Source organism: Nematolebias whitei, chromosome 16, assembly GCF_014905685.2.
Source record: "Nematolebias whitei isolate Nwh7 chromosome 16, NemWhi1, whole genome shotgun sequence".
Lineage (NCBI taxonomy): Eukaryota > Metazoa > Chordata > Actinopteri > Cyprinodontiformes > Rivulidae > Nematolebias > Nematolebias whitei.
In genome coordinates, this window is record NC_056513.1 from 19,051,806 (window position 1) to 19,064,579 (window position 12,774).

The 12,774-nt window shown below is 37.8% G+C and overlaps 1 protein-coding gene across 1 annotated transcript in view; it reads right to left on the reverse strand.

Moving 5' to 3' along the window:
- Positions 1-9,829: 9,829 nt before the first annotated feature.
- LOC119422403 (voltage-dependent calcium channel gamma-4 subunit-like) overlaps positions 9,830-12,774 on the reverse strand; it is a 108,754-nt gene continuing 105,809 nt past the window's right edge. Inside the window, exons 3-4 of the mRNA XM_037689771.1 lie at positions 10,769-10,909; positions 9,830-10,508 (exon numbers count right to left, since the gene is read on the reverse strand). Coding sequence (XP_037545699.1) covers positions 9,955-10,508; positions 10,769-10,909 — 695 coding nt within the window. The 3' untranslated portion in view covers positions 9,830-9,954. The remainder of the gene's footprint in view (positions 10,509-10,768; positions 10,910-12,774) is intronic.

Here is a 12,774-nt window from a genome sequence, read left to right on the forward strand (position 1 = left end):
GCAAAAACTTTCAAAAATAAGCTGAAACAATCATAACCAGCTGAAATTAGCAGAAAGAAGTTAGAAGAACAAAAATGTTGTAGTTAGCAGAATAAAGTTGAAAGGAGCACAAAACAGCTGAAAAAACAGCTGAAAGTAGCTGAAAGTAGCTGAATGGTTTTCTTTTATTTGCACAAGGAATCTGCAAGAAGCTAAACCAGAACAAAATATGAACGGAGCAGTAAAAGGTTATAAACAGATCTAAAGATTTGAAGGATGTAAAATGAGCGCAATTAATTTTCTCTGAGAAAAAAATGGCATTAAATGCTAAATATTTCAAAAAGCTAAAGTTGTACCAATATCAAAAGTTATAGCAGGATTGCCCTGAAAGAGCTGAACGTTTTGATACAGTACAGTTGAAATAGCACAAAAACTGTAGAACGAGATAGATGCGGAAAAACATACGGAAAAGATAAAATAGTCGGAAGAATAATTGATATAAACAGGATTGCAATAGTGTGAATTCTTAATAAGCATTCACACACTAAAAGAAAAGGAAAGTGATTCAACCCAAAGTAGCTGCTTTAGTTACTGCCTCATCAGGCAAAGCTGCCTGAAAGCTGTTGGATACTGAAGACTGAGCAGTTTGACATCGTTGGTTTCATTTCAAATAGATTCAGAAGTTCATGTTTGTGAAACTCCACTGACTCCACTGTAAATCTGACGTGAACTTTAGCGTTATAATTAAATTACTCCACACAGCTGTATTATATCAATGAGCTAAAAATGCAAGGTATTGGAAAAATTATACACTTCAAAATAAATATTTTTTATGATTAAAAAAAGTTGCACAATGTTTTCATAGTTTTTGTTTCCTTCAGTGAAATTATGAAGTGCATTTTGACTTTACTGAAGGTTTTGTAAAAAAAGAAATAAACAAGCACTCATTTTTGATTGATTTTGCTTTTATATTGCCTATACCATCAGAGAACCTGTAGAAACTGACAGTCTATAATTGATTAGGTTTTTTTAATTGTCTTAAACTGTAAGTTTACTTGAACATTTCCAGAAGAATCCATCAGATAAACATTGTTTGTAGAGGAATAATGCAGAGTTGTCAGTTTTTCTTCTAATGTCCTTTCTTTTACCAATATAAGCTAACTTTAGTCTTACTTCAAAACAAACAACTAAAATCAAAGTCATCATTGACCTAAAATTTTGAATTTATGTTTGAATGACAGTTTCAAACTGGGGTGAATACAAACAAAAATAATTCACGAAAGATCATTTTTTGCAGTCCTGGTATTTTTTATTTCCAAGAAATAATTTTAAATGTCATCAATTTAAATGAATAAAACCAACCAGGGATGCCATTTATACTCAGTAAGCCCCATCTTTTGGATGGGAAATAAAACGTTTTCATCTGCGCACTAAAAGAAGATTTAATTTAAATATTTTAAACTTCCTTTCGTTCAAATGTTAATGTTTTTCTATTGCATTCTGCAGCCTGTGAACATCACAGCCAGTATTTTGAGTTACAACAATCTGCAGAGAGAACCTTTTGTCACTTCAGTCCCTCTCTCATTACTGTGACTGATGCAGCTGAAACAAGAAGCAGCGACCTCTGACCCCGCAGGCATCAATCTGTTCACCCTTTGACCTTTCCTCACACCGAGGCGACTGCTCCGCTGCTGCGAGTGGGGGTCTTCAGTCCTCGGGGACATTTGTGGCTCTTCAAATAAAACAAACTCATCAGGTGAACTAATTGTGTGGACAGAACCTGAGCCAGTAAATCCACGAGGATGAAATGTTCGGCGACGCGCGGCTACATTCATTATACCCAATTAAGTCATCTTGTGTTTAGGTTGTTGAGTGTGAGAGTGTGTGAGAGTGTGTGGTCACATTGTGTTAGACTGAACCAGCTCTGGAAAGCGTGGAGATAGAATCTCATGTTGAGCTTGTGCCGTCAAACTAAACAGTCGCTAAGATGATGAATGTTGGGCTTTGAATTTTCTGTTTTTCTCATTTTTATTGCTCTTCATTGAATCACATTCATCCACAGAGCAGAGCAGTGGTCAGAGCTGTCACTCCACAGCAAGAAGGTCTCTGGATCACCTCCTGCCTGGAGCCTTTCTGGGTGGAGTTTGCATGTTTTCTACACATTCTCCTGTTTTCTCCTACTCTAAACTCTCTAAACCTACAGACTCTAAAATGTCTGTAGGTGTAATGATGGTGTGAAAGGGTCGTTTGTCTTTATGTGGCCCTGCGACGGACTTTTGCAGAAAAGTGTCTCAAGGCAGATAAGCTTAAGCCCATGTTGACCACATCTGACCTTGAAAAAATAATATATGTCTTCATTACAACCCGACTTGATTCTTGTAATGTGCTTTATGTTGGGCTCAGTCTGGTCTCCCTTTCACGTCTCCAGCTCGTCCAAAATGCTGCAGCTCAGCTCTTAATGAAACTCTTAGGTTTGAGCATATTTCACCAGTTTTGTCCTCCCTTCACTGGCTCCCTTTACAAACCAGAAAAGATTTTAGAAGTGCCTAAATGGCCTTGCACCCTCATACCGTGTTCCTTCTCGAGCGCTTAGATTATCTAACCATGTGCTTTTGGTTGTACCAAAAACCAAGTTGAAGCTCAGAGGAGATCAGGGTTTTTCAGTTTTGGGCCCTAAACGCTGGAACAATCTGCCCCCCAACATTAGACAGGCCACTTCACTTCCTGTTTTTAAACCTCTCCTAAAAACTCACCTGTTTTCTTTGACTTTTAACACAGTACGGTTTAATTTAGTATTCTATTGTTCTGTGTTTTTTTTTTATTTTGGACTGCTGTTTGTAAATGTGCTTTTTAAACTGTAAATTTGACTTGATGCAGAGTGCATCCAGTTTTTGGCACAGCTGGACAGGCAGCAGCTGCCTTGTGACTCGAAATAGAAAAAGCGAGTCAAGAAAAGAAATGGATTGAATTGATTTTGTATACCTATAGTTTGTTTCCCTTTTTGCTTTCTTTCTGCACACCTGCTTTTCATTTAATTGTTTTCTCTCTCAGCGTACATCCAGCCCAGTTTTATGTTTGCTACCAGACTCTTGTCTCAGTCAGGTTCCTTCTTGCAGGTTTCTTCAGCCTGTTTTGCTTTTTTGTTGCATTTTGACTCCGAGTGCTTCTGCAGAGTTGTTGTGAGCTCATATGAAATATTTTTCAGATTTATTGTTCTGTGTTTGGGGTTTTGTCTGCATTGTGCCCAGTGACAGAAGTATTTCCAGATCCTGCCTAACCAAATTAAATGAATCACTGAAGATTCAGTTGTTTATATTTTTAACACCTTTTTCACACTTAAAGGATTCGATAATTGGCATTTTCTCTCACCGCTGTTTACGCTAAGGCACCATGTGTGAAATATGCTTTTCATTAACTCCCATGTTTAATTAGGTTCTCCAAACAGAGCGAAAAACCTGACAAACAAAAATAAATGTGTTGGCTTCATTGATTTAAAAAAAAAAAAACGCTTTTTGTATAAACATGCTGATAAACCCATTGAAAGAAAGTGAGTTATACAAATAAATGTGCTAGAACCACGACTTCTGTTTTAAAAAAAATGAAACTATTTCAAAAGAAAAGTGATCTTAAATTTTTATTGTCTCTCCTTAGAGAAGAGAATTGATGTATGTACCTGATTTATTGAACTAAAACGTCTGGAATGCTAAAAGCTCCTTTAAAGGAGGTGTCATTGGAGCCTCCATTTATAGGTTTATCAGGCCTAAAAATGGAGGTGTGGTTGTCCGGCACCAGACTCTCCCAGCTGCCATGAGAGCAGCTGGAGATCCTGTGGGAACATCAGAAAGGAGTAACTGGAGACAAATAGGCTTCAGTTTGTCTGCCCCCCCGGACCTCATAGACCAAATGGTCTCAGAGCAAATGTTGGGAATATCAACCCACCACAAATGTTCACTTGTGGTAACAAATGGCTTGCAGGAAACAGGCTGTAAAAATGTGATAGTCTGTTTGTTTTTGTGATTAGCCTGTTTTTTCTTGTTTTACGCTGAGAATAATATGAACGTCAAACAGAACCCTGATGGTCCTGACATTTAAACCACAACTATAAATTAAAAAACACAAACATTTAAAAAAATAAAAATGCAGTTACATTAAGCAAAACTGGAAGAGGTGGGAAAAGTGGGAGGTTCAAATGCCCCGTCGTCCAATCAGCGTTGTCTCATGTTTCCCACTGATTCCACCTCTTCTGGTTTTGCTTAATGTTTTTTTTTTTCTTTCTAAATTTAATTGTGTTCATTCAAGTGTTAAATTCAGTTAAATTCAGGGCGCTGAACTGAAACATTTATATATAAGAATAATAAGTTAACATTATTTATCTGAGGAGCAGACTGCTTGGAATTTAACTTCATCACAGAATCTCATCTTGAGCGAGCATGAAGGCGACAGTGGAAAAGAAAAACTCTCTCATGAGGAAGAAACGTGTCGCAGAACCAGGCTCAGGACAAGCGGCCATCTGCTTCGACCGGCTGGGTTAGAGAGGAACAGATACACAATGGCAGGTCAAGAATCAAATGTTAATATAGAAATAGTATCAACTGAAAACTATTAAATTTTAACAATACGTTTAAGGAAATTAGGTCAATTTGTCCTCTAGTAGTCTACGCCTATGGCAGCATAATAAGCCAACTCTAACTATAGGATTCATCAAAAAGGAACGTCTTAATCCCAGTTTTTAAACTGGACAATGTGTCAGCCTCATGGACAGAAACTGGAAGTTGATTCCACAAGAGAGGAGCCTGATAACTGAAATATTTTCCTCCTATTCTGAATTTGGAAACTCTAGGAACTGAAAGTAAGCCTGCAGTCTGAGAGTAAAGTTCTCTGTTAGGAAAATATGGAACAATAAGATCTCAAAATAGAAGATGGAGCTAGGTTGTTGATGGCTTTGTAGGTTAGAAGTAAGATTTTGAATCCAATTCTGGATTTGACAGGGAGCCAATGGAGAGAAGCTAAAACTGGAGAGACATGATCTCTCCTACTAACTCCAGTTAAGCAGCATTTTGGATCAACTGAAAACTTTTAAAAGAAGTATTTGGACTCCCAGATAACAAACCAGTGCAATAGTCCAGTCTAGATGTGACAAATGCATGAACCAGTTTCTCAGCATCATTTTTAGATAAGCTGTTTCTAATTCTAATAACCACCATGAACTGGTGCCTTTAAAGTTTCTTCTGACCTGTATAATGTCCGAATGTTTCTGCACATTCACTACTCAGCGACACAAGTACTTTGATCGGCTGGAGAGTAGAAAAGCATCTCTTTGTTTATTTTCTTATATAAGTTCCCGTTTGGATAAAAGGATTAATGGTGTAGTTTTTGTCAATTGAGGGGTTTTGTTTGGCATTTCAAATAAATAAATTGCTAAAAGGTAAATAGCTTTTTTTTTTTTTTTACAGTGTAAGAAAACCAAAAAGTTAGAATTAGGCTTTCAGTTATAGAAAAAACAACATTAAAACAAATTTTCTAAAAGTTTTGAGAGCCAAATCAGGTTTTAGTCACATTTATACTCAAAGTAAAGAAAGTTCTTGACATTTGATACTTTAATACTTTTCTGTAAACAATTGGACGTCACATCATACCATCTTGAGCTGATCCATTGTGCCATAGTAGATGAAAAGAGTTAAGCTCCAACTGCTGCTGGCTAAATCCAGCCTTAGCACAGTGACAGATGCCATCCTAATGGACGCCTGCGCTTCCTGGATTGACAGTATGGCATAAATATCAACAGGGAGTTAGAAATCAAACCCCTGCTGAGAAAAATATCAGCTGTTTTAAATTATCAAAAATAACTTGGGAAAAGAGATGAGGAAATCAGATCCGACTTCCATGTTTATTCACTGATGGACGTGATGGAAGTTTGTGATTACTCACCCATCTATAAATTTACAGGAACAAAATGCTTTTTACCTTCCAGTTTCACCCATCAGTTTGCAGTAAAACTACATTTAAGCGTGAACTTTAAGATTCTATAATTATTTTATGTTAATCTAATTCATTATTTGCTATAAAAGCTGTCCAATCGTACAATAAACTCATGTTGGATGTAAATGCTTCATCGTTGTTGTGCATGCATCATCAACAATTGTGTCTTTATAAAAAGCACCTAGCAACTTATAATTCCTAATGCGCATGTTGGTTATTCCCGTGACCACATGGAGAGGTGACCCTGCCATTTTCTTCCCAATTACTGGAGGAGATCTTTCACTGGAACACAACGGGAGGTAGGGAAGCTTTATTGTGGATGAAAATATCAGCCAGGGCTCGTGGCGTTCAGAGTCACACGGCTTTACAGCTGGGGTGATGGGCAGAGAGAGACGAATGCAAAAGAACCGCTCATATTTACTGTCAGAATGGAAAACTTTGGCATGGAACCAGTTTGGCATTACAAAGCTACATGTTGCACAAAGAATGGACGTTTGTTCTAAATCAAGGCGTTCCCTCGTAAACTCACTGACCTGAATGATAAGAGTCAAAGGAGCAGAAAAATGTTTGCTTTCATGAGTTTGGAGGACTCACAACCAAAAGAAACCTGTTCCAACCTCTGAAGGAAATATACTAAGAAGTAAAGCTAAACTCTTAGCACGACATATACACATGGACATCAACGTTGTTCTCTTTTCTGGAAACAAACTGTTCAAGTCTGGATGAGCATTTGGGAGCCTGTTAGTTCAGTCAAGCATCATGCTGGTTTATGCTCATTTCCTTCAACACCTCGTGCTTTCCCGACTGCCTACCATTCGGTTTTATATCAGAATATAAGATTCAGAATCAGAATAAGCTTTACTGTCATTGCACAGTGAAGTACATCAAAATTACTTTCTGTACTGCCGTCCTAACGATGGATGGAAGTGTGCAGGGGGCTATTCTAAGAAGCCCAGAGCAGAGCTTTTTGATTTACATATCCACCAGGAGCAATTTGAGGTAAGTTAGCCTTCCAAGGCCAAGCGGGGAGGCCAGATTCAGATAAACAACAATTGTTTGGGCAGGTAGACTCTGATTCATGTCTGCCTTCAGTTCTGCTGGAACTCTCGATGGCGAATCCATACAGCCAGATTTGTAGACATTCTGCTAGTTCGTGCTTTGCTAGCTTTTCTCTGAGGTCGAATCCTTCCTGTTTCAAGAGCCACAAGTGGCATACGATTCTCAGAAATCGTGTTCATCTTACGGTTGAGCTTGCAAAGCATATGAGCATGAGAGCTTGAAGAGCGCATTAATCCTTCACATAAGGTTGGCAGCTTTACCATGCCCGAAACTGCTGCAGATGTGTTCCCAATTTGTCAATATCCCAGGTACTGTATTTGCCGATTCCAAAAGGCAGAATCCCTGTTCTCATAAATCCAACAATCTACATGTCTGCTACGTCCTCCACGGACAGAACAGACAGGTACATCATCTTCCACTGCCCCCAGGAATCCATGACATACCCAGCTATGTGTGTCCGTCTTTTGGTCAAAAAAATGTATCAATTGCGTTGCGAGACCAGCTGACCAGATCCATAATAATAATTTATTATTTGGAAGATGTGTAAAGAGAGGTTCTGATACACGGGACAAATAGAAAAAAGCAGGAGGAAGACAGGGAGGGAAGAAAAGCATCCGTCTTGTTTGAGGGCAAGTAAGACCGTCCTTCCTGCAACGTTACCTCAACGTTGCCACAAATAGTGATAAGGTGCCTTTTACGTGAAATTATCAAGTAAAAATGTGCACTACATGTGCCAAGAGTTTCCATCAAAGGTCTGTTTGGATGTATTTTAGTTCAAAACTCTTTTTGCGTTTGTGTCAACAACAAAGATGTGATGAACTGATTAGATAATTGCGAGAACAATTAAATGAAGAAGTGCGTATTACCACCTCATTGAATGTCAAAAAGTTTTAAACAAAAGTCTCACGATCTTTTAGCGCTCAGCGTATGTGTTGGAAATAAGTCTCAGCTACTACTACATGAAATGTTAGCTCAGTATCAGTAAAAATGACATAGTTATAGCTATTTTTTTATTTGATAAAAGATAGTTAGCTGTGGAGACCAGGCTGAGATCAAAAGATAGTTTACTTTCTGAGAGTTTTCGTTAAAATCCATCTACTGGTTTATGAAATATTTTGCTAACAGACAGACACGTTAACACGATTGCATACCATTTGTGGCACTGGAGGCAACACACCAAGAACCATAGTAGCAAAACTAGCACTTTAATAAACAATGCAAAACAGAAAGTGTAACTTTGAGAGCAATTTTTTTTTTTTAAATTAGTTGATGTGGTCAAACTATTTTAAATGCAAACTGCACTTTTTAGTGAGAAAACATAATGGGGAAAAAGGTAAACAATGGAGTCCTTAGATTTATTCAGAGTATTCCTTCTTCATTTAATGTGTCCCTTACGTCAGGTCAGTGTTATTGTCACCTACTGATGGTTATTTCAAACTTTTTGTTGGAATGTCTGAGTTTTAAAACATATTGTGGCAAAAATATTCAGATTTTCGAGGATTTATTTAAAAAAAAATCACAGTGTTATCTTTTCAGCATTGTATATACCTGAACTTCTATACTTCCCAATTATCAGCTTAACTGAGCCATAATAAAGTAAAGAGTCAGCTGTTGGCTAAAAAAAATGTCTTTTTTCCCTTCTGCTTGATTCAGGGTGCGTTCAAAAGCCATTTTAAACAGTTGTAACACAAAAAAGTCACATATCCACAACCTGACACAAAACTATTTATTGATTTTCTTTTTGTCAACTTCTTGAAAATTCTGTTTTTCCCCCAACAATTCTCACTAATAAGCAACATTAAGACTGGCATACTGTAAACATGTGCAGTTCTGGCAGTATGATCAAAATTTGCTACAATCAAAAAAAACCAACATTTTTTATACAAAGGCAGTGAATGCAAAAAACAGGGAATTTAAGTCAATTCACAGCAACACAGCTCATGATTTTATCTCTCTTTTTATTAACTGTAGTGTGTCTGGCTTTAAGAAGGAATTAATTTCTTCCATACATCATCCCTGAGCAAATGATCAGCAAAAATGCAGGCAGTCTGTGTGGAAAACATCATCTGATTTAACACACAGTGTACTGGAATGTAATGTCTTTACAGATTTCTGTTCATATTTACACTAGTTTCTGGTTTCAGTTGATCACAAAGTGGCATTATTTCCTAGCCTCAAACACACATACACACACAGACACACACACAAACTCTCTAACACACACATTAATGACATGACTTACCGATACATCCAAACAGAGAGCTTTATGAATCACATTAAGTCTTTAAAATCAAAGTGAGGGGATTTAAAATGATCCAAGGTGATGTTAGCACCATGTGTGTTTAGTTCAAACCCACTACAGAACAACAATGGTTTTAGAACAAGCACACAAATCACATTTTAATCACAACTTTTAAATACAAATATTTGCCAAACAGTAAAAGGGTATAATTTTCAAAACTCTACTTCACACATATATGATAAAAAAAAAAAAAAAAAAAAAAAAATCACAGTTTTAATACTTTGAGGCTGTGTCAAACTTAGAAACATAGAAAAAAGTTGCCTCTTAGACATGCAAATTGAATAAATGGCTGTTTTTTTTTCAAAGAAGGGCAGTACAACTATCATCAATCTTTGTGTCAGAGCAGAAGCCACTTTATCAAACAGTAGTAATTCTATTTTGGAATTAAACTAATTAAATAATGCTACATGTATCTGCAGTCTCTTTAAAAGAATGCCGTCCCCCCCCCCCCCCCCCCCCACAAAAAAAAAAAAGTTTCAGTATTTACATTTACTTCCCTTTTCTGTCCGAAAATTAATGTTCAACATTGCTGACGCAGGAAAAACACCCAAAGGAAAACTCTCCTTTCGTCACATCCGCACATTTAAAATGTTCTGATAAAATTTTTGTTTAAAAACGGCAACACTGTCCTGACCTCATACTGGCGTGGTCCTCCGGTTTGCTCCATTTTTCACGTCTTTCTGGAAACAGTTGTGGACTTGTAAAAACCCAGCATCTCTCTCAGGGCTATAAGACCGTGCAGGTCCACCTCCACCCTTCAAAGGGTCTCTGCTGAGAGCATAAAGGGATATATCCCCCATCGGTAGACCCATTCCCAAACCTCCCCCTCCAGATCCTCCACCAGTTTTCATTCCCACTGGGGACGGCTCACGCGATGGGTCCGATGATCTTGAACTGGAGCGTGAACGCCTCCGTCTGTAGCGATAACTTGGTATGCGGGAGTACGGTGAAGAGGACGAGGTGGCTTTGATGAAGTCGTGTTTGGCTCTGAAGCGCGTCTCTTTGTTTTTTTCAATGTATATGTTGACTGCGAGAACGCCCACTGACTCTGCCACGATGAAGGAAAGGGCACCGAAGTAAAAGGACCAGCCATAGTTGTACTGGTTCTTCTTATCCTCGTCCTTCTTGTCACTGGGGTCTCCAGCATTACTAGAGATGTAGACGATGATGCCAATGATGTTGCTTAACCCTGGAAGGAGTATAGAAGCAAAAAGACATAGGAAAAGATGAGTGAGATGAAAGAAAAGCTTCTTAAAAAAAGCCTGACATTACTGTCAGAATATGATATGCTTGTCACAGTACTGTGTGGGTGTGAGAAGGTAAACCCTAAATCCATGTAACAAATACTAATCTGCTTGCTTATCCCCTCTTTCTTTCCGTCTGTTGTCTTGAATGTATCGTCATCTAAGTTTGTACATATCTGTGGTGTACTCTTCAGTCTTCTCTTACCTGCAGCCACAAACAGGATGCCTGCACTGAGAAGGATGTTGTTTTTTCTGCTGTAAAGCCTTCCCACGCCGACACACATGCCGCCCAACATCAGAAGGATGGTGCTGAGAATTGGGAACAGACTTGATGCACGGACTATACCTGTTCAAAGCAGACAGAGATATCAGTGTCTTCCAGTCAATGGGAAATATAAATGACTGAGGTAAGCATATAGCATCTTTGTTTGTATTGACATGAACATACAAGTTCCCCAAGGATTAAAACCAAGCCTCTGCAATAAATAACTGGTGATGATAAAGATATTTAGACTTGATTGCAAGCAACAATACGAGACAAAACAAGTTTGGCCCTGTTCAGTGGTGTAAAAAATATCAAGATCAACAAAAGCATTAGTAAATGTTAGGTGGGATTCCTAAAGTCAATATTGTAGCCAGTAGAGAATTTAATCAATTTTAGATCTGTGGGTGGCAGAGGTGGGATTTATCTTCTGGGGAAATAAAATGTTTGCACAATTCATTTAATAGCAACCAAGCATTAACTGTCTAGAATAATGATCTTCAACTGGTGGCCCGAAGGGCATAAATGGTTCACAAGCTTATTGTATTTGGCCCGCAAAGAGTGAAATGAATAATAAACCAACACAATCTGAGAAAATAATCAGTTCACTTCCATCATGTGATGCCAGCTCAGACACACAGTAACAAACCTGCTGCTGATCATGCCAGGGTTCTTTGAGTGTTTGGCGTATTGTTGCTATGTCATGTATCCTCAGGTGAAAGTAAAACAAATTGTCTTTTAACATTGCACTGCTTGATGGAGCTGTTGGTTAGCACCAGTGTTGATTGAAAACCAGTGGTGGAGCAAGCACTCAAACACTGTACTTAAGTAAAAGTACAATTAAACAGACAAAAATGTACTCTAGTAAAAGTAGAAGTACCTCATTGACATTTTTACTTAAGTAAAAATATATAAGTACTTGCTTTTAAAAATACTTAAAGTATTAAAAGTAAAAGTACTTATTAAATGCAATGGTCAACAATATCATTAAGTGTGCCTACCGTGTGTATATTTTCTGTAATACATTAATAGTGTTGAGCCATTTTAATGAACAATGAAGCTGTTAATACATGTTTTTTGTGTTTACTCTGTGACACAGTTCACACTTGGACTTGTGATTCTGTGTGTCAGAATTTCAGGGATGGCAAGCAGAGTTAAATGCCATTAAGCAAAATAAGAGGAATGATTATACTTTTGAAAGTTTTTATTTAACACAAAGAACCAATGTGTCATTTTAATTGCAGTAAACACATTTAAGTAAAAGTTGTCTGCCTGAAAAAAGGAGCATTAGACCTAACAAAGGAACATCTGATCATTTCAACTCCAGTTTACTGTCTAGTCAACCTTGTAATGGGTCAATATTGAACAATATTTTAACTTCCTGACATCATTTTCAAAACTTGGACCTGAGTGTCGAGCCATTTGGAGACATCTTTTGTCTCCTAACTTCCCATGAACTGACACATTTTAATATTGCAGCAAGAATTTCTTGTTCAAGTTCAGAAGAAGTTGGTTTTCAAAGTTTTTTGAGTCCAGTCTGGCTCTTTTGGGAGAGAGAATCTGTCCTGCTGTACTGAATAATCTTTCAATAGTCTTTCAATAATCTTTCAATAGTCTTTCAATAATCTTTCAATAGTCTTTCAATAATGTTTCAATAAGGCCATGGGTGGTGTGTATCTTCTGGCTGACTCTCCGCGGTGGAATCTATTTTGGGTGTGTTAGCTAGTGGTGCATGGATCGATCAAAATATCGATATCAATACGAACATGGGTATTGATATTGATCAATACCAGTGTAATGAGATCAATACTTTAGCTTCAGTTTCACTGCTGCAGTTCATCAAAGATGCGAGTCGACTGTGTAAGTGCCGCTCCCGTCACAGCACAGCGCAACATTTCAAAGACAGAGAGGCTTCTGGGAATATTTCTTTGAACTCAAGGCTTTGGAGG